Below are 21,036 nucleotides of genomic sequence, written 5' to 3'. Positions count from 1 at the left end.
CTCTCTAACTGCATAATCCCATAAAAATGTCACAGGTTTATACTGTGTATTACCAACTGAAAGTAAACTTATTATGAACCAGAGAGCCATCTTTCATGCCTTCTACCCTAACTTCAGCAGCCTACCAAGACCTCAAATGGAAGAGCAAAAAAGGGTTTCAACATTACAAAGTACAACCCCAAGTGTTGTGAGTACTATACAGAAGTTCAGAAAAAAAAGCTCAGTACTCAACTAGTAAAAATGTCATCATGGTATCAACAGCGGCTTCATGTCAGTTGGGCCAGAATCAGAGCTGCTTTCAAGCTAGAAAAGACCCCATGAGTTGCCTGGTCATTCAGGCTATGTTGCTCATGGCTTTACCCAGTTGGGGTTAGGAACCTCCAAGGGCAGAGACTGCACACAGGTTGCCCAAAGAAGGGCCACCTGCCTTTGTCTGACTGTCATTATGGGAAAAAATACCCAATCTGAACATCTGCTGTTTCACCTTAGGCCTGCTGTCTCTTGCCCTCCCATGCTGCACCACTGTGAAGAGCCCAGGTCGCTCTCCTGAGGACCTCCCCATAGGCACTGGGGGCTGCTGTTAGGTCCTCTCAAAGCCATCTCTGCTCCAGGCAAAGGAAACAAATAAAATACATACCAAGTACATTAGCCGTACACTGGAGAATTCCTGAGACATCTTCAGTTTCTTCATTGCCAGAGCAGTCTGTATATGAGCATCTGTTTGATATATTGTGAAAGTTCTTCTCTGCATCCCTGTAACTACAGTTAAAAAAAAAGTAAAAAAGTTATAGCACCTCCTTATACAAACGCAAGGTCAACAAATGTCTTTCAGAAGTGGTGGTAAAAGATGCCTTTAGCCTCCCTTGTCTCCGCCCTCTTCTCCCCTCCATCACCTCCTTTCCATTCATGCATTATCACACACAGATGACATTCTATTAGTAGCGTGGGTATCTCAAGTATTATACTAGAATCTGGAATATCACCTGTAATGAGAATGAAGACGTAAGAAAAAAACAGTACCAAAGGGCTGAAGCATGAGGGAAGGGTATCATACATATCTGACATACATCATTCCAACTGGAGCATTGTCTATAACAAAGGTGTACAAGCAAAATGTTTGTAAGGCAATGCAAGTATCTAATAAGAATAATATATCTTCCACATCACATTACATTATCACTGCAAGTATAAAACCTAGCTTTCTTTGTGAATTATCTTCTGAAAAGATCTCAGCAGAAAGAAGGATGTCAAGCTGAAATTCACTATGCTATCAAGAATAAAGTTTGTGTTGTAGCCTCTTAAAGAAAAATTAAAAAGAATTACACCACTGATGAAAGGCACAGAGCTATGGTCTGACCAGCAAGAAAGCAGCTACCATCTAAATTATGCTATTTGATTTGGCTTGCTGGATTGTTTTTCCTTAGTTCAACAGAAACAGAACAGAAGCTGAGACTATGTTTAAAACAAAGCTTTATGCAGGTGATAATGAGAACAGAAGAGGGAATACAAGTGAAGAAAATATTGGAGCAGAGTGATAATGCACTTGGCAAAATATGCAATCGATTTAGCTCAATGAACAGAGAAAAGCTTTTCTAATGAGTATTTTATTAACAGTTTTGTTATGTGCTCATACTTTGTTTATACTTCATAAATCATGAATAGCAGTTTCAAGGATTAGACTCTTCATCTGGGTAAGTCTGCAAAACCTCAGCACCTGGGTTGCCAGCACCTGTGGAAAAAGACTAGAAAGGATTCAGAGCTGTGCATCAGGTTACCCCCCAAGAGGGAAACTGGTTCTCCACGTGGAGTAAAGCATATTGGGAAGAGTGGGCTCATATTACTTAAGGTGCGTTCTGCAGTGAGCTGCATGGTCTGTACCACCTTCCAGATTTCCAGTGATGGCAGGCCATGTGCTTGGCAGAAGGCCACATCCTGACACACTGTCCAAGCTGACCCACAGCCCGAAGTCACGGCCCAGCCCCACCGCCACTCCAGGAGGCCAGGCCTCTTCAGCCAGTGTCACCGACTCCCTCAATGACACCACGGCCACTCTTCACCTCTGATCTTGAGGTTCAACAAGGCTCAGTGCTGGGTCCTGCACTTGGGTCACAACAACACCATGCAACCCTACAGGCTTGGGGGAGAGTAGCTGGAAAGCTGCCTCATGGAAAAGGACCTGGGGGCATTGGCCGACAGCCGGCTGAATATGAGCCAGCAGTGTGCCCAGGTGGCCAAGAAGGCCAACAGCATCCTGGCTTGTATCAGAAATAGTGTGGCCACCAGGACTAGTGAAGTGATTGTCCCCCTGTACTCAGCACTGGTGAGGCTGCACCTTGAACAGTGTGTTGAGTTTTGGGCCCCTCACTACAAGAAAGACATTTACGAGCTGGGGCGTGTCCAGAGAAGGACAACGAAGCTGGGGGTCTAGAGACCAAGTCTTATGAGGAATGGCTGAGGGAACTGGGGTTGTTTAGCCTGGAGAAAAGGAGGCTGAGGGGAGGCCTTATCTTTCTCTTACAACTACCTGAAAGGAGGTTGTAGCAAGGTGTCAGTCTCTTTTTCCAGGCAACAAGCAATAAGACAAGAGGAAACAGCCTCAACTTGTACCAGGGGAGGTTTAGATTAGATATTATTTCTTCACTGAAAGGGTTATCAAGCACTGGAAGAGGCTGCCCAGGGAAGTGTTTGTCACCATCCCTGGAGGTATTTAAAAGAGGTGTAGATGTGGTGCTTAGGGACATGGTTTAGTGGTGGACTTGGCAGTGCTAGGTTAGCGATTGGACTCAATGATCTTAAAGGTCTTTTCCAACCTAAATTCTATGTTTCTTTGATTCTATCTTGACCTGGATGGGAGATTTGATGAACATTCACATTGCATCAGGTGTCAGTGCCCAGGTGCTGGCAGGGGGGGCTGCAGGGGCCTCTGTGAGGAGAGGCTGGGGCTGCCCTGTGCTGGGCACAGCTGGTTCCAGCCGGTTCCAATGGCCCCACCACAGGGCACAGCTTCGCCCCTCAGCCAAGTACGTGGCGCCTCTGGAAAAATGAATTTAAGAAAGAGCAAAACACCTCATGGAGGTGTGAGGCGTGAGGAGAACTGACAGAAACAGCCCTGTGAACACCCAGGTCAGTGAAGAAGGAGGGGGAGGAGGTGCTCCAGGCGCCAGAGCAGAGATTCCCCTGCAGCCCGTGATGCAGCCCCTGGTGAGGCAGGCTGTGCCCCTGCAGCCCATGGAGGTTAGTGGTGGAGCAGATCTCCACCTGTAGCCCGTGGAGGACCCCATGCTGGAGGAGGTGGACATGCCCTGAAGGAAGCTGCAGTCTGTGGAAAGCCTGTGCCAGAGCAGGGCAACAGCATGAGGAGGATGGAGCAGCAGAGAGAAGCTGTTACGGACTGACCAAAACCCCCATCCCCATCCTCCTGCACCACTCAGGAGGTAGAGTTCTCAGGAGTGTCTTTATCTCAACCCACAAGGTTTTTTCATCTTATTTTCTCCCCCTGTCCTGTTGAGGAGGGGGAGTAATTACGAGAGCACAGCAGCTGTGTAGGGGTCTGGCAGCTTGCCAAGGTCAACCCACCACAGCGTGTACCAACAGTAAATATCATGGGACAGGACAAATATAGGACATCCGCTAGTGCAGATGATACTTTAACCAACTCATACTGATGTTCAAAAAACTTAGTCAGTGTATCATAAGTCACATGAATTACCGGTTTTCAGAGTGTCCTGGTTTTAAACCTACATCTAAGCCACATGTGGCGATAAATAAAAAGCTGCATTGTTATTGCACACATGCTTTCCTCAAGGCGCTGTATCATCCTCTGAAGTCTCCTAATGTGAGACTTCAAGCAATTTTTTCAGCAACTGAAAAAAATCAGCAGCCAGAAGGCTTCTCCCCCTGCCTGCCCCACAGCAGACATCACAACTACCTGCCAAGAATGGCTCCCTCGATGCCCTCAGGTGCCTGCCAGACTGCTAATATTGCTGATATCACCCACCAAGTTAGGGCTCCCTGTGAATTTTAACCAAACATTGAGAAACAGGCAAGGACAATTTCCTACAGTGCTCAGAGATTTGAAACTATCTCATAATCTCATAAATTCTTGGGAGGTGGCTTTCAGCCTTGCTTCTGCAAAAACCTGAAAGTATGCGACCATATGTGTATGTAACAAACATTGATGCAGGATTTTGCAAGATCTGGACGTCAGGTCATAGCATAAAAACTTCTCCAGCATTCTCAGCAAGCTCTGTGAAAGGCAAATTGGAATAGATCTTATACTTTTACAGAAAGATTCCCTGTTCTCCTTATATAGGAAACATTACTGTTAATGGAGCAGTCATGCTCTGATGGGATTGCATGGAAGCAGGACTGGACAGCAGTTTATCATCAACATCCACAGTATGTAGAGTTATTGCAGAGCATCTCTAAGAATTTGAGAGAAAAATTAAAAAGGTTGTCACGCAAGTCAGTGACTTGGGAAGCATAGAGCAAAACATTACCATGCACCTTTCACTACCTCACATAAACACTTACCCAATAACTTGATGCTCAAAATACTGCAATGTCCTTTGAAGAGTTTGCCGAATGGTCTGAGGCTACGGAAGAATAATTTTAAAAAATGTAAGATTAGGGAAGTATAGTACAGTTAAATTAACAGATCTTTTAACACACTATTTTTCTCCAGTTTTACGCCTCTTGATCTTCTACCTGCCAAATGCCCATCTCAACAATGCATATGAAATATTATTCATTCCTTGTATGTTACTTCACCATTTAAACAGGAATTAATTTTAGTGTGTAGTTTAGTAATTAATACTGCTTTCAAGACGAGTTGTGCCTAACAAAGGAGACACTTCACTATTAGCTCTCAAAAACTATCACTTACCAATTATTAATTTAAAATTATTAATTTCAAATAGTCTGCAAGAAAATGCTATTATTTTGTGATGAAAGTACCACTAGGAAAAAGCATTGGGTTTTTAAACTTTGCATGGTCCCTAGAACATTTTGTACTAAAAAATATTATAAAGATGCAATTTATTTTGGCTTACTTTCTTGAAAAGCTATGACCCTCCAGTCATCTTTTAAATTATCAGGAAACTCAAGTTCATCAAAAGAAAATCATGACATGCTTCAAGCATTTCTATGCTATTTGATTTAATAGTTGTTCACCAAACTACATATGTGCATATATGTGTTTATTTGCATCACTACTACTACTACAGTGTTCACCAAAATACATATGTACATACATATTTTTATTTTCCTTACTACTGCTGCTGCTGAGGCTTTTCTTATTATTTTGAATTAATTCATGAGAGATCTTTGGGTAAATAAAGCAAATGTGAAAATCATGTCATTCTCTTTTGAATTTTCCAAGTCACTTACGGCAAAACATCATTCTTCTAAAATGACTAGTTTGTACCAAATCTGAGGTTTTTCATCTGTCCATTTTGTCCTGGTGCCAGAGGTCAGACAAAGGTACGCAACTGGAATTTATAAGCCTTCCTTCTGTATCAGAGGCACACGGGGATATTTTGATCAGACTTGCAGCAGCAGACATGTTGAGATATTTAGTATTTCCCTATCTTTTGGAAAAGACACCTAATTGTTTTGGGAAGTAATAGTTTAAATGCCGCTTAATTAGACGAATTTCATTCTAAAACCACCATCACCTTTGAAAGTCTCAAATTTTGCTTCTGCTGTACAAATTCAGCAGTTCGAGAGCTGAGCTTTCTCCCTACTCTTGCTCCTGAGTTTGCAGAAGGAGGTATCTGTTTTGTGGACAGTGGGAATGAAAAAGTGTATACCAGGCTGCACGAGGTTTGGACAACTGTAAACATTTATTTTAATACCAAACTATAAGAATGTGTCTGCCCCATTGAATTAAAATGTGTAGAAATGCGTGCACTTAACAAGTGCGTAAGGGGGCTTACAAGAAAGAAGGGGACAAAATTTTTAGCAGGACCTGTAGCGATAGGACAAGGGTTAATGGTTTTAAATTAAAAGACAGTAGATTCAGACTATATATAAAGAAGAAATTCTTTACAATTCTTTACAATGAAACACTGGAACAGGTTGCCCAGAGATGTGGTAGATGCCCCATCCCTGGAAACATTCAAGGCCAGGCTGGACGAGGCTCTGAGCAACCTGATCTATTTGAAGATGTCCCTGCTCATTTGCTGAGTGGTTGGACTAGATGACCTTTAAAGGTCCCTTCCAACCCAAAGTATTCTATTGATTCTATGAACAAAAATCAACTCAAAATAGATGTAAACCTTGAAACAAGGGGGTTTTTGTTAATTCTGTATCAGTTGATCTCTGTGGGAGCTAAGTTTCCTGTGTTAAAAGGCATTAGAAGTTATATGTTCTCTTGTAAAACACAATGGAAGCACCATATGAATGAAACCATCACATATCAAAAAACTTTCCTCTTCTCAGTGGTACAGCAGGTGTTGAAGTCCTTAGGCCCGATGAGCTACAAATATATTTCATGGCACGTTTTCACAGAGATTCAGAAGCTTTCCTGTGCTCAGCAGGCAGAAAAATCCATTCTTCACATATAGAAAAGATGTATTTTCCCAGACTAGCAATGAAGCAAAGCAAAATGGCTTTAAGCAAAGAGGTCCGGACAGCTGCCATCTCCCATCTCCATACAGCATTTCCCTCAGTCTCATTCCCTACACACACAACATTAGTACTGCACCAGCAACTCCTCTGACACAAAATAGGGAACGGTAGAAATGTTTGATTGTTAAATCTCCCTTCTGGTTCTCCCAAAGTGCTTTTACAGCAAGGGTATGGAAGGCAGCAATATCTGGTACCACAGCAGAGAGGAAGGAAAATAGATTTTTGTCTTCTCAGGAAGTTTTGCAGCTTATGACACCTGAGCAATCCTCCACTGATTGTCTTTGCCTTTCTCATGCCTAACACACAGATATTGCACTCCTTACCCAGGGAAAAAACCTTCTGAATACCTCAAGATTTGACCACACAAGCAACCTCCAAGTCCTGAGCTTATTTCGTCAGTAGACCTCCCTTCTCCTGCAGTGCTGAAGGAAAAAAATAGCCCACGTTAACTGTGTCTTCTGAAAGCTAAATCAGCTGCCTAGCTGTTGTCAGACAATTTAATACAATCCCATGAACTCATACCCCTTTTCACTGGCATCTCCTATCAAACCTTAGAAATTATGTACAGACAAAAAATAGGATTTATGATTAAAACACTGGTCATAAACAGAGCTCTATGTAATGTGCTCAGAGCCAGTATGAAAACTGACCTGAGGAGTCACAAACTCACTCTTGATTTCTGACAAGAATTATTACAGCATGTCACTGTGCATGGTTAAAAAGCCACTGTGCTCATCTTCTCAGTTTGCTGTATTTCACTGCTGGTGAATGTCATTTTGCTATAGATGTAATTCTGTAACTATAGCCATGACTAAACAAAACAGAAAGAAGAGATATGACACCTGCTTATAGCTGCCTACAAGGGTAGTTTGGTGTACTACTTCTTCCACTACTGACTATGCATTGCCCATGAGAGAGAGAGTGGGAAGGAAAACATTTCCACCTCTTTTCTGCACCCAATGGCAAGACTGGATGGAGGCAAAATAGCTAAACCCTCTCCTCGTAGCATGACACATATCACCTCTCCAAGAAGCATCATTCTGCCATTCAGGAGGATAAAAGACAGCCTGTAACAATACACCTCCTCCACAGCAATGTAAGTTTGTGCCATGGCAGGTACCCAGTGGTGCTTATCTACTGAAGAGGTTTTAAAGCTTCATGACCACTTAAAATGAAAGGTTTAATATAAATGTAAAATAGCAACTATTACCTAAACCAGTAAATTTTAAAAGTTCATTTTGATTATAATGATTTACTAATATTTGGTATGCATTGCAAAAGGAATAAGTCACATCAGTTCATGTTTCTAAGGGCAAATCAAATTACAACATGCTAGTATTGCTATTGTTAACTGTACATTAATCCAAGAATTACCATACCAGATCATACCAAGCTTCATCTGGAATGATGATATATAAGGTAAAAGGCAACACTGAAGATATTCAGACTTTTGCATGGAGGAAGCCATAGAATTTCCCTGAATTAATTCTGAATCCAGGTATCAGGCCATAGTTAAGCCTTAATATGTCAGAATAAATTGTAAAAAATCACCAAATCAATGTATGATTATAATCAATGTGATTATACAGGTTTGAAGGAACCTCTGGAGGTCTTCTAGTCCAACCACCTGCTCAGAGTTACAACTGGTTGCTCAGGTCCTTCTCCAGACAAGTTTTGAGTGTCTCCAAGGACAACAATCCCACAACCTCTCTGGGAAACCTGTGCCAGTGTCTGAACGCACTCATGACAACTTTTTTTTTTTTTTCTTAATACCGATTTGAAACTTCCCATCTCCCAGCTTTGTTGCCTCTCATCCTTCCACTGTGCACCCCTGTGAAAAGTCTGGCTCCATCTTCTCTGCACACCCTGATCAGGTAGCTGTAGACTGCAACAAGATATCCTCAAAGCTGCCTCTTCTTAAAAGCTGAATGGATGCATCTCCCTGAGCCTCTCCTCAGCTGTCATGTGCTCCATCCCCGACCATCCTGGTAGTCCTCTGCTGGCCCCAGTATCAATCCCTGAGGGATATGCAGAGGTAACTGGTTGTTAATTCGACTTTGTGACTCAGATGGCTACCTTCTGAGCCCTAAAGTCCAGTTACTATTCCACCAAATATACCATACACTTAAGCAGTCCATATCTCACCAATCTGGCTGTTATGACACTAAAGGAGACCATGCCAAAGACTTTCCTAAAGTCAAGGTAGACAATATCCTTTGTCCCTTGAGATAATCATCTCATTACAGAAATCAAAAGGGTGTTAAAGGGAATAAAGGGGTAAACTTTGTCCTGGCTGTTCCCAATCACCATCTTCTTGTCCTTTTTTGTGCTAAGAAAAGGCTTCCAAAAGGATTTGCTCCATAACCTTCCCAAGTACTGAAGTCAGGCTGATTGGTCTGTAGTTCCCTGGATCCTCCTTGTCTTTCTTGATGCTGGGCATGATGTTTACCTTTTCCTGGTCATCAAGTACCTTGCCTGATTGCCATAACTGGGAGGCTTTCCCATCTCCATTCCTGCACACTCAGATAATACCTCAATATCTCTCCAGGGCATTCCAACCCTGCGCCCAAGTTCTGTAGACAACATTTTTAGCATTTCAGCAAATGAACTGTTCTTGTGCATTGAGGAGAGTGTCAAAGGGTCCATGAAGATCAACAAGCTTCTTGTGCCCATTTACCCTACAGGCTAGTTGCCCATTGGATCCTGCCAAGAAAACCTATGAAGAAGCCAAAATCTTCTCTCCTGAAGTATGAGGTTGTGATTCCACTTATTTGTCTTTCCCACTTCCCTCAGTATTTTGAACTCCAGCATCTCATAATCATTGTAACCAGGGCTGCCCTCAGCCTTTATACCTTCTACTAGTTCTTCCTTGTTTGTGAGCAATAGCTCCAGCAGAGTATCCCCTGCCTTGTCAGGTCATCGATCACCTGCATTAAGAAATTGTCTTCAGCACACTCTAAAAATCTCCTTCATTGCTTGTGCTCAGACCTACTACCCTTCTAGTAGATTCAAGGTTGGCTGAAGTCCCCCATGAGTACCAAGGCCTGCCATTTTGAGGCTTCCTCCAGCTGTCTAAAGGCTTCCTCTGCTTTCAGTTCTTGATCAGTGTGTAGCAGACGTACCATCACACCACCCCAGCTCACCTGTCCTCTGCTCCTGACCCTCACGCTCTGGGCCAGCTTGCTCTGTCCAAAGGGAACTGCCCATGCACTGCTGCCACCTCTTTGAGTAGAGCACAGCTCCTGCTCCTCACCTCCCCAGCCTGTCCTTCCTGAAAAGCCTGTGTCCATCTCCTGCAGCACTCCCATCTTCAGAGCCTTTCCATACAAGGATGTGTGCAATCCCACAGGAGGTCCAAGCTCAGTGGCATCATGGGGATGTCTAATGCCACCTGTTTGCACCCCATGCTGCCTGCATCTGGGCACAGGCACTTGAGATGGGCTCCCAGTCATGCTGCTTGCATGAAGTAAGCATAAGGGCCTCTTCCATCTTGTTGCTCCCCTGATATTTCTTCACTGCTTCCCCTTCTCTTCAGAGAATGAAACACCTTTCCTGAGAAGCATAGTTTAAAGCCCTCCTCACAAGGTTGTGAAGCCCATTAGCACAGACACCCTCACCTCACTTTGTCAGATGAACGCTGTTCTTGCTCAGCACGTGCCCATGGAGACCAAAGCTCTGCCAGCAACACCACCCACACAGCCAGGGACTGCCTTACTACATGTATCTGCTCCAACCAGAGCTTTTCCCCCTCACCAGCAAGATTGAGGAGACACCAACTGGGCACTCACACCCTTTGCCCTTGCACTCAAAGCCGTGCCGTCACTCCTGCTATACTCAAGGTCTCCCTGGCTGTATCACTGGTGCCTGCACGGATGACCAGCAGGGGTCACAGCCCAAGAGGCAAACAAGCTTTGGCAGTCTCTTTGCAACACGATGTCTGAGCTCTTGGCAAGCAGCAAACCTCTGGAGGCAGCAAGGCAGGCTGGCAGATGAGTGCCTCTGTCTCCTCAGCAGAGTTTCTGATACCCACCACCCTCCTTTTCTTGAAGTCACTAAGGGTTGAGGCTTAGCTGGCTCTGATGCCTCATCCCAAGGGAGGTCATCTCCCACCTCTTCCCAGGGCACTGTACCTGCTCTGTAACTGCTGAACCATAGGTAGAAAAGAGGCCTTAGTTGTGTTGTCAGAAGTAACAAACGTCCACCCTCCTTCACCTCAGGAGTTTCCACCGTTGACCCTCAAGGTTTGTCTCTGGTTTTCCCTCCTTCCTTTCAACATGGAGCTCGGGTCCTTGGCTCTGCAGGGCCTCTGAAAAGACCTGTCCATCTCCCCTGATGCGTACAGCCTGCTCACTATCTTCTACAGCTCTTCCACCTGGCACCTCAGTGCTGTAACCAGAGCACACTGCTACTGCACACCAACAGGCCGCAATCCTGACCATGGCAGTCCTGCCATGACAGCCACTGTAACTCCGCCAGCCGCCACTGTTTGCAGGACACACTCATAGAGAAATCTGTCCTTCTTGCTAGATCTCACCCTGCTCTCCAGTAGTGCAAAACCAGTTCAAGACCTGAAGCTAGAGGAGTAGCAGCTCTTCAAAAACACGTCTATGACTAACTGGAGAAAACCTTTATGAGGATATCTGTCTAAATGAACTTGAAGTATTCCACGTTTTTTAACTCAGACAACTTCCTTTGAAAAAGGATTCCAGTTTAAACACTGTGTACAATTTTACTTTCTTTTTTTGAGTTTAATTTCTCCTCCTTTCAACTTCATTGCCTCCAGTTTTGGAGACAAAGAGGAGAGGGCTTCCACTTTAATTGCATCCCTTGTTATAAACGTCTTTCCCAAGGCAATCAAACGTAAGCTTTCCAATCTTCTCAGAGGACAGAGACTTTAGCCTATTCCCTAGCCATTTTCTGTTGCCTCTGAAATGTCTTTCATTTGATCGCAACACCTTCGGAAACAAATGGTAGGCAACTGTAGGCACCCACAGTGATTCATTTCATCCTACAGTTGGCATCTAATACATGGCTGAGGACTCAGTCTTTAGAAATACCTATTTCTTTCTTTTGTCTAGAAAAGATGTTGAGTGATTGCTTTAGACTTAGACATCTTTTAAATGTTTAAGGACAGACCAACCCCACCCTGAGGTGACAGAACTGCACAGAGTATCCCAGATGACTCAGTCTAAATTTACATAAATGCAGTTTCAAATTCTCCATCCCATTCCTTTGGCATCCTAAAATAACCAGATAGGATTAGAGGAGAAAGGGACTGTATGGAACAGAGAGGTCCAAGCCAGGAGAGAAGCCAGGTACACAGAGCTTCTCCTTAACCCTAACAAAGCTTCAAAGATTTTTCCTGGTAAAAGCTAAGTGGCTCCTAGCTGAGCCTCAGAAGTGCTTCAGCAGTCATGCTCTTAAAAACTTGAGTGCTTAAAATTTTAAACATGAAAGTTGAAGCACTGAAAAGCATAATAGGCTCAGCTAGAAACCACTTTGCTTCTATCAGAATTTCTTCAAGGAAGTTCCTTGGGTTAGGGGGCTCCTCCAGACTCTTGTGCCTTGGGGAGCTGCAAAGTCCTTCCTAGAGGAATCCGCACTTCTGCACACGGGGGAGGCAAACTACCACAAACCTCAGCCAAATCAGCACTTTGATGCTGGAAGTTCTACATGCTTCAAATTTGTAGTGTTCAATCACTAACTCAGCAGATGTGTAAGACTTTAATTGTCAGCTTCACTGCTGGTGATTGTTCATTAATGAAAAACATTTCTTTCATATTTCAGAACCAATTTTAGTCAAGTTTTTGTGCATAGGTGATTACACATGAGTAGGTGTGTACCTGGCCCATCTGGAAGGAAATAAATGGCAAAACAGTCATTTTCACATCCAGCCTGGCTTTTTTTAATATTTACCCCATGATCATGAAAGCAGTGGAAAACTGTTCTTTCCCTGTCCTTCTGGTCACCAAAATATTGATGTTAAAGAGGCCATAAACAAAGAATCAAGGCTCCAGCTGAAGACAAACATTTATCACCATTCCCATAAACCAGGAGCGGGGAGATAAGAATTGAAATTGCTGAAACTAGGGAAAAGCAGAACTGAAAAAGAAAAGGAAGGCTCTTTCGGCATCTGATAATTTTCTGATGATGCAGAAAGGAGGAAGTCTCCCTAGCAGGTCCTTGCAGGTCCTGCACAGACAGGATCCCTCCCTGTCCCCTTCCCAACAGCCGAAAAATGGAATGAAAGGGCAAAACCAGAAATCAGAAACAGAGAAGCAGAGCCCCTATGTAAGCAATCATTTGGCAATTAAAAAAAAAAAAAAAATCTTTGGAGGTTTAATAGTGCTTTTGATAATCACGAAAAAAAAAATATGTATTTACTCTCTGGCTTCTGAGCCTTTAGGGTGCACTCATTTTTTTCTCTGTAAGTGTATGAGTTAAAATGTATTTTTCCTTCATGAAAACCAGCCTCCTGATTCCAGAGTTTGTACTTCAGATAAAAGCACTAACTGCTTGCAGACCCCCACGACTAGCACCAGATTTGGTATCAAGAGAGGAAGATGCAGAATCCCCAGGAGGGGACTGTTAGGGGATCCAGAGCAGGATGACTGACAGCTGGAGGCAAAACAAGCTGCCCTGCAACAGCTCTCCATGATCCGGACAGGACCGGACAAGGGTGCAGCACCTGAACTCAGTACCACCTGGCACCTAAACTTGCGACCATTCTGCTCCCTCAGTTCATGCAAACTGAGGTACTCTTCACAGAGAAATACTTCTGCACATCAGAGAAAATGCCTTAATTTAATAAATAACATTGAGACTAAGAATTTTACCCCATACCATTTCATGCTAGTAACAACGCAAACACTTTGAAGAAATAAAGTAGAGCAAAATAATAATTAGAAATTATAACTCCTGCATCTCCAGCTGCCTTTCAACTAGAAGAATCACAGACATTACGGATGGAAATTGCCTATTAGATCATCTAGTCTAACTCCTTGACAATGAAGGATAAATATCTCAGGGTGCTATCCATTATAATACCAGCTGGCATCACTTTGTTCATCTTTGAATTTCACCCATGTCTGGAATGGATAGAAGCTCTGTTCCGTGCTGCAGACAGAATGTATTCAGTAGGTGAGAACAGAACAGATGATCTATCACTAATGCTACCTGTTCATCTTTTAATGCAACTCACATCTACTACATAAAATCATCGATGCTACTCTAGCAGACAGATAGGAAATGAAAGGCTTTACATGTCTGCCCTTCTCAGGAATTTCTTCTGCTGGGATAGAACAAACCCAATTTCCTCAGTATAACTGGACATAATTTCATATGTGGAGCTGCAGAGATGCTTATCCCTTTGAGACCTATAGACAAACCACAGATTTTTCTGGTCTTCATTTTGAAACTTAGTTTGAGAGTTAGCAAGCAGACACATCTAGAAAGAATTTGGATATGAGATGGAATGATTTCTTTCACTCAAAACATTTTATAACAGCCTTTAACATTAGCACAAGAGGTAGAAGGAAAGAGAGGGCTGTTCTCTGTGTTAATATTATAGTTTCACCGGGGTACACTGGACCACTGTGAAGTGGTAACTGTCTCTGCTCAAGCAGCTGCAAATGAAGGACATTCACCCTCATTTTGATGTAGCCATGACTGCACACTGCTACTTATGGGCATATATTGATGACCATAACATGGGGGAGAGGCGGAGAAGTGCAAAACACTGAGATCAATTTTGTGAGATTAACACTGGTGCTGCCATGCTCTGGTCTGTCAGCCAGCAGTTGAGCTCTGCCTGTGGGCAGGCCTGATCCCCAGCGGGGATACACTCTCTGCTTCCAGGCAGCAAAGACGCCTGCAATACATGAATGTTTCCAAGACACATTTTTTTCCAAGCACTGTAGGGAAGTCAAGGTTTCAGCCTGGAACTATACAAACATTAAGAAAGCAACTATTACTATGATTGGTCTAAGCACTGGATGTCAAATATTCAAACTCACCCTAAGCAAAATTTCATCAAGGTCACTACAGTGCTGCAGGCTCTCTGGTGCAGCCAAACTGATTTTTTTGATATTTTATTTGCTGAGCCTGATGTTCCCTGGCATGAGATGTTAAACTACCAAACAAGACAAACAAACAAAATACACTCTGATGCTCAGATTGATAATGTTTTCCAGAATGTTCCTGTTTAAGACACCACAGTTCTGTTCCAAGCTATGATATAGCAGATTGACCGGCTACAGACTGCTCGTGTGACCTTGCATATAAATGGCTTTTCTCTCTTTTAAAAAATTAATCCTGTTTGCCTGTTGGAATTAGAAGTTAGGAGTTTCTCATGGGATGTGCCTTTCCTCACCATTTCCATGCTTTTTTTCCTTCACACCCTCATTCCTGAGAAGGATGTTACATAAAGTTCATCCAGCCTGGGCTATTAAGTGAATAAGCTCATCACACTGTTGATATGGTTATCATTTGACATTGCCCTTCTTCATTCAGAAAGATGGGCAGAAGTTATTCCTGCAACAGTAGAGCTTAGATATACCTGATGGGTTAATGTGAGTCATAAGGAGCTTGGAATACTCGTGAAAAATTTTTTCAAAATCTCGTGTTTTGTTACCTCTCCTGCTAGTGGCAACAACTTGTTATTGCTACTAAAAACAGTAGTTATTCCTTGACAGTAAGTGGTACAGGTTTATGATGGAGCCAGATTCGATCTGAGCTGCTATACTGTAACTTCTCCGCCAAAATCCCACCTCCACTCACTGGAGGATTCACTTGCATTTAAGCAATTTGAAGTTACAGCAGTTCCGTGACATAAGTAATAGCCTACATACTAACCTGAATGACTGTCTTTGGGTTCGCTTTTCTCCCACTGGCAGGAACAAGGCTGTATACAAAAAGACAACTCTTAAATTCAAACTATTTGTCATCAGCCAGTAGCAGCTTCCTAACAAATAGGAAAAAAATGTTCTTACTTTAATGTGCCTACAACTGGGCCTTTAAAGAATAGCAGGAAAAATTCTGAATGAACAAAAAAGTGTATCAATCAGAAGCAATTTTCACTTAATAATGTTTATAGTTCAAGAGATGCGTTACATGGGCCATTCAGAAAATAAAATCTAACGGAAATGTAACTCAGTTTAATGCTGTGTCATGCTGTAATTCTCTTTCCAGAAAGATCAGTACAGCGCTTGGGGGTACATAAGTCTCCTCTGAATGCATGCCCAGTCGCCCTCATCTTCTTTACCATAGTCCATGTCCCTTAGATGGGAGCAGAGTATTTGACTTTTCAAATCAGTAACAATTTTTTTTTTTTCTGATTTTGATTCTATTTTCAGGCTGGTATTGGATACAAGTCAAGATAGAACTGGAGCAAATGTGAAAATTGCTGCAAGGAACTGGAATTCACTAAGATACTAAATGACATTTCTACAGAATAAAACTGTGTCCACCAGTGCCAGGACATCATTCCCATACAGCAGAGCTCTTAAAGGCAGAAAAATTTATGTTGATAATGAATAGCATATAGTATCATCATCTCTAGTTATAATTAATCTAAATTTATGTTATTGTGGGTGTAAAATTCATCCTTTAAAACAGAACACAACAACAAAGCTGGAATCACAAGAAAAATATATCATTACACTTACTTGTGATGTATATATAATTACTGCAGTTGATTTCTTAAAAACAAGGTCATAAATCAATGTCCCTACTAGGTTCCCAGCATTTCATTATTTATCTCCAAAAACCTGCACTCAGCCCAGTGAGAGGGGAACCTATTTAGTTTTGACAGCAGCTGGATCTAACTCCAAATTTCTCTAGTAGAGTAGGTCACCAAAGATCCTTTCATGGTGGTTCAGATGAAAGAGGACAGAAAGGACATCTTTGCCCAGTCAGGAACATGATTTAGGAACACGTCAGAGTGGATGGGAGCTGCCTACACATTACGGGCTCAGCTCTCTGGGCACAACACAGGAACGAAGGCTGTGAGAGAGCAAAGGCAGTCATGGGGCAATCATAATGGAGCACTGCTGACAATGATCTTGTGAGCTAAAGGAGTCACAGAGCTGAGTGTGTACAATGCCTGGAGTTTACTGCACTGAGCAGCTGCATTTGGTCCCACAAAACATAATCTTCACATTCAGGTGCTAAGCATGGCCCGGCTGGGCACGGCTGCTGTGAGAGCCCCAACCCTCCTGCTGTCAGTGCTCCTGCTTACTCAGCAAAATGCTACCTCGGGGGGCCAACAGGGCAGCAACTCCATGTGATGTTCAGTATATGCACAGTCAGTTTGTTGAGTGCAGCTGTGACAAAAGCTGCCTCTCTTCTTGTATCACTGCTGCTGCCTCCCTGCCCGGTGCACCCTGCTTCCCTCACCTTCCCCAACATGCTCTGCTCACCCAACAGTAGGGTACATATGGAGGTCTGCTCATCCTCCTCATCACCGCATACTTTTCCCCAAAATATGCAGCTGTTTTGGTGGGAGGTGAGCCCTACCATCCTAGTTCTGGCTGTTAAAAAAAGAGAGGGTTTGGGGTAAGCAAGTTCCAGATGAACAGTGTCCATTCTTCAACCATCCAGGCATGTTGGGAAATGTTTACAAACCCACAGGAATATAAAATCACCCTGTGCTGACTGAGGATCAAGCCCCTATATCCTCTAGCAACCACAGGAAAAATCTCTAAAAATGTATTTAAGAGAAAAGTTGGAAAATCATGTGCGCTGCAAAGTGCTAGAAGCTGTTCTCTGGGAGCAAGCAGAAGGGGTTGGATTAAATGCTGCAAAACAGCAAGGTTCACTTTTTAATTTTTTCCCACAGTTCCACAAAAAGTAGTGTTTGTGCAGGTCACACTCAGCTAAACTTCATACCAAGATTACAAGTGATACAAAATGCAATAACTTCTTTTCACTGTATTTTAGTATAAAATACCTCAAATACTTCATTACTGCATTACTCTACAGAATCTCTTTCCATGGACAGTACGGTTGTACTAACTCATGAATACATTGCACAGGAGATACTAATATTTTCATACACATTTTTGCACTACCACACGTAAGACCTAGCCTGCTAGCACAGCCCTCTTGCTGCTGTGCCCCATGGACACCCCTCTTGTTCAGCTCCTTCGCCCCTTGGATACTCCTTCCTGATCAGTTCGAGGCTCTCCACATCCCCAGAGCAGCCCTTGGTAGCCCCTGCTACTGCCACACTGAAACATCACCCCAGAGATCTCTCTGCATGCCACAGTAGTGTTAAACACACGCACAGAATTTTTCCTCAGTGAAAACACAAAAAAAAAACTTCACTCAGTATTTCAGTCCTGGCCATTGCCGAAGGAAAGCACAAAATTAAGGCTAAAGTATAAACATCAGGAACCTGTAGCATCCTTCAACTTTGAAAGTGTTCAGCACTGGGATGGGGTCAAATTGCTGCTACATTTATGTTGGAAAGAAAAACATTAAGCCATTGCAGGCAATATATATAGTATATACATTCACACATACTCGTGTGTACATAAATATATGTTTGTATACTTAAGAGAGTATCTATCTATAGTATCTATAGTATCATGAAGATACAACTACATTTATAGTAAAAGTATTAAAGCTTTTTGTTCAGAAAGAACATATGTCAATGCACCCTTAGACTTGCCTTTTAATTTTACAAATAATGGAAATCAGTCACATTTGACACTAATTTTATAGGCAACATTGGGTTTTTTTACTTCTAATTAAAGTTATTCCTGATTTATATTAGCAGATGTGTAAAAATAATCAAAGTGGTAGACATATGGTAACTTGACTTGTTGCAAGTAGGCATATATTCAGTATCACAGAACAGATTCTCAGCAAGAAGAGAAGGCACCAAAATAACAATGCACCTGAACAGTGAATTCTCAGAGTGAAAAATTAAAAGACAGGGACCTGACTCTTTTCTTATATCAGGACTGCGACAACATGACTTTTTAGACTTAATCACAGTAATTTATGCCAAAATGTGTAAAAGGGGAGCGAAGCACTAGTTATGATGCCAAGATAAAAAGGGAAATTTTAAGCAATATGTATCACATACTGAAATTTAAAAAAAACACGTTTTTTCAGCAATAAGGGTTGCTATAATTAACTCCCAAGGAAACCATGGAAGCTGTTGTTTGGGACATCAAAACGAGGCTGGATGAAATTTTTGCATTCTTAAATGAAATTTCTCTGAGAACAGGAAGGAAAGAGGACTATAAGATCTATCAGAGTTTCCCTCATCTCTTAATTCAAAGAATGTGCTTATTTTGAAAACAAATTCATCAAATTAATTCATCAAAGCCGTAAACCTGTAATTGTCTTTTATAGCAACTCAATACAGGAGGTAATGGTCAAAGCTGGGAAAATACAAATACTAAGGTTATCTAAAAATACTGCACTCAGCTACATCAGAATACTTCAAATATTTGGGGTAACACATGCTCTAATTATACCGTTGCATTATTATCAAATTAAATAGCCTTTTTTTTTTTTTTTTTGTACTAAAACAAGACAGGTGACCTGAGAGATCATCTATTAATACCAGCATTACAAGACCAGATTCCCAGTGGAGAGGGAAAAAATCAATGGGAAAGAAAAGTCTTAACTGGAACTGGATGACTATTAGGTATGTAATGCACTGCTAACTTCTCCCATTAAACAGCTTGTCTACCCCTATCTAGCCAGTTCAAGAAACACCGAACAGAAAAGAGTATATTAAAACTAAAGCAAACTGAAAGCTGATGAGACTCATAAGTAATTTCCAAAGCTGGATAACAATGCGCAAAAAGATGATCCAATGCCACAATAGCAGATATAGTTGTCTCACAGACTGAGACAACTTGTTGCGATTAATGTTTTATACCTTACCACGTTAAAATATCTCAGAGACCGAACAAGCATTCAGTTGCAGCTGAAACTTTATAAGGAATATTTAGGGATGGTCACAGAGGCGTTCATAGGAGCGTAGCACAATCATAACAGAAAGGCTGGAGAAGAGCCTTCTGTTTTACATGAACCTACCACAACTCCTGAGCCATTGATTTCAGTCTTACAAAGCAATACCAGCGTACATTACGGGTTCTACCCAAATTCCCTCCTTATTCTTGCACACGCAATGTTTCATAGATTCTCAACTACAGGTGTAGCTACCCAGATAATCGCAAGTCATGGATTTCAAACCACACTTTAAAGAAACTGATCTCTCAGGAATGTCAGCGCATCTGGGAGGCACAGGGAAATCTGCCGCTGAAATATTTCTGAACACAACGCCGAAACTTTTTTTTTACCTTGTTCAGTGCAAAAAAGCCCTATATATGTAAGAAGTTCGCGTCTTCTGCGTGGTGAAGGAAGACCGGGCATGCCATGCATCACACAGATGTAACTTTTTACGAAAAGATGTTGCTACTGCCAGGTAGCGATAAGCACTTTATGATTTTACCATTTTCCGTCAATTCAGAAAGGGGCTCGGCAGAAATGATAAACCCAGCTAAACCGGCAGCTGCGCCTGTCTGTGCCTCCCGACCCGAATTCCAGGGCCGGGCTGCCGAGACCCTGCCTGCCGCAGGTTTGCGGGGCTGGCCACCCGCAGCCGGGGCGCGCACGGCGGGGCAGGGAGCTCCGGCGGCCCCGCGGGGACCCCCGGAGGAGGGCGCGGGCGCCGCCGCCGCCTTCCCGGCACAGACCCGACCCCGCGGAGCCGCCGCGCGGGCTCTGCACGGCGCGGGAGGGCGCGGCGCTCCGCGGGCGCGGGGCACTCACCGCGGGGGCCGTCAAGCGGCGGATGCTCTCGCCCAGCGAGTCCAGGTTGACCCGCCGGCGGCGCGGAGCGCGGCGCGCCCCGGCGCTGGCCGCCGCGGCGGCGGCGGCGGCGGCGGCGAAAGGGGTGTCGGCGGGGCCGGGGGGGCTGCGGCTGCCGTTCCAGCAGAGGCGGGACAGGGGACACTCGCCCTCCTCCTCGGGGCTGGTCTCCGGGCAGTCCGAGCCCAGCGAGCTGAAGGACTCCGAGGAGATCTTGCGCCGGGACATGGTGCCGCGGCGCGGCGGCGGCGGCTCGGCTCAGCGCGGGGCGGCGGGCAGCCGCGGAGGGCAGCGCCGAGCCGCGCGGGCGCGGGGGCGGCCGCCTCGCATGGCCGCGGGTGCCCCTGGGCGGGAGGCGGCGGCGGAGGCGCCGCGCCGGGGCCGGGGCCGGCGCAGCCCGCGCCCCTCGGCGCCGCTGCCCGGCTCCGCGCCTCGCCGCGCCTGGCCGGGGGAGCGCGGGTGCTACGCGGCGCCGCGCCGGGAGGCTTTAAAGCGGCGGCGGCGGCGGCGGCTGCCCTCCTCTGCCTCGGCCGCCCGCCCTCGCTCTCCCCTCCCCCGGCTCGCTCGCTGCTC

General features: G+C 44.0%; 1 protein-coding gene across 1 annotated transcript in view; it reads right to left on the bottom strand.

Moving 5' to 3' along the window:
* GUCY1A2 (guanylate cyclase 1 soluble subunit alpha 2) overlaps positions 1–20,691 on the bottom strand; it is a 174,020-nt gene extending 153,329 nt beyond the window's left edge. Inside the window, exons 1-3 of the mRNA XM_074860156.1 lie at positions 20,425–20,691; positions 4,534–4,595; positions 638–759 (exon numbers count right to left, since the gene is read on the bottom strand). Coding sequence (XP_074716257.1) covers positions 638–759; positions 4,534–4,595; positions 20,425–20,691 — 451 coding nt within the window. The remainder of the gene's footprint in view (positions 1–637; positions 760–4,533; positions 4,596–20,424) is intronic.
* Between the last annotated feature and the right edge of the window lie 345 nt (positions 20,692–21,036).

The sequence above is a fragment of the Strix uralensis genome, chromosome 2, assembly GCF_047716275.1.
Source record: "Strix uralensis isolate ZFMK-TIS-50842 chromosome 2, bStrUra1, whole genome shotgun sequence".
In the NCBI taxonomy this organism is placed as follows: Eukaryota; Metazoa; Chordata; class Aves; order Strigiformes; family Strigidae; genus Strix; species Strix uralensis.
Note: the sequence above shows the minus strand (reverse complement) of the source record. Positions and strands in the feature narration are given on the sequence as shown.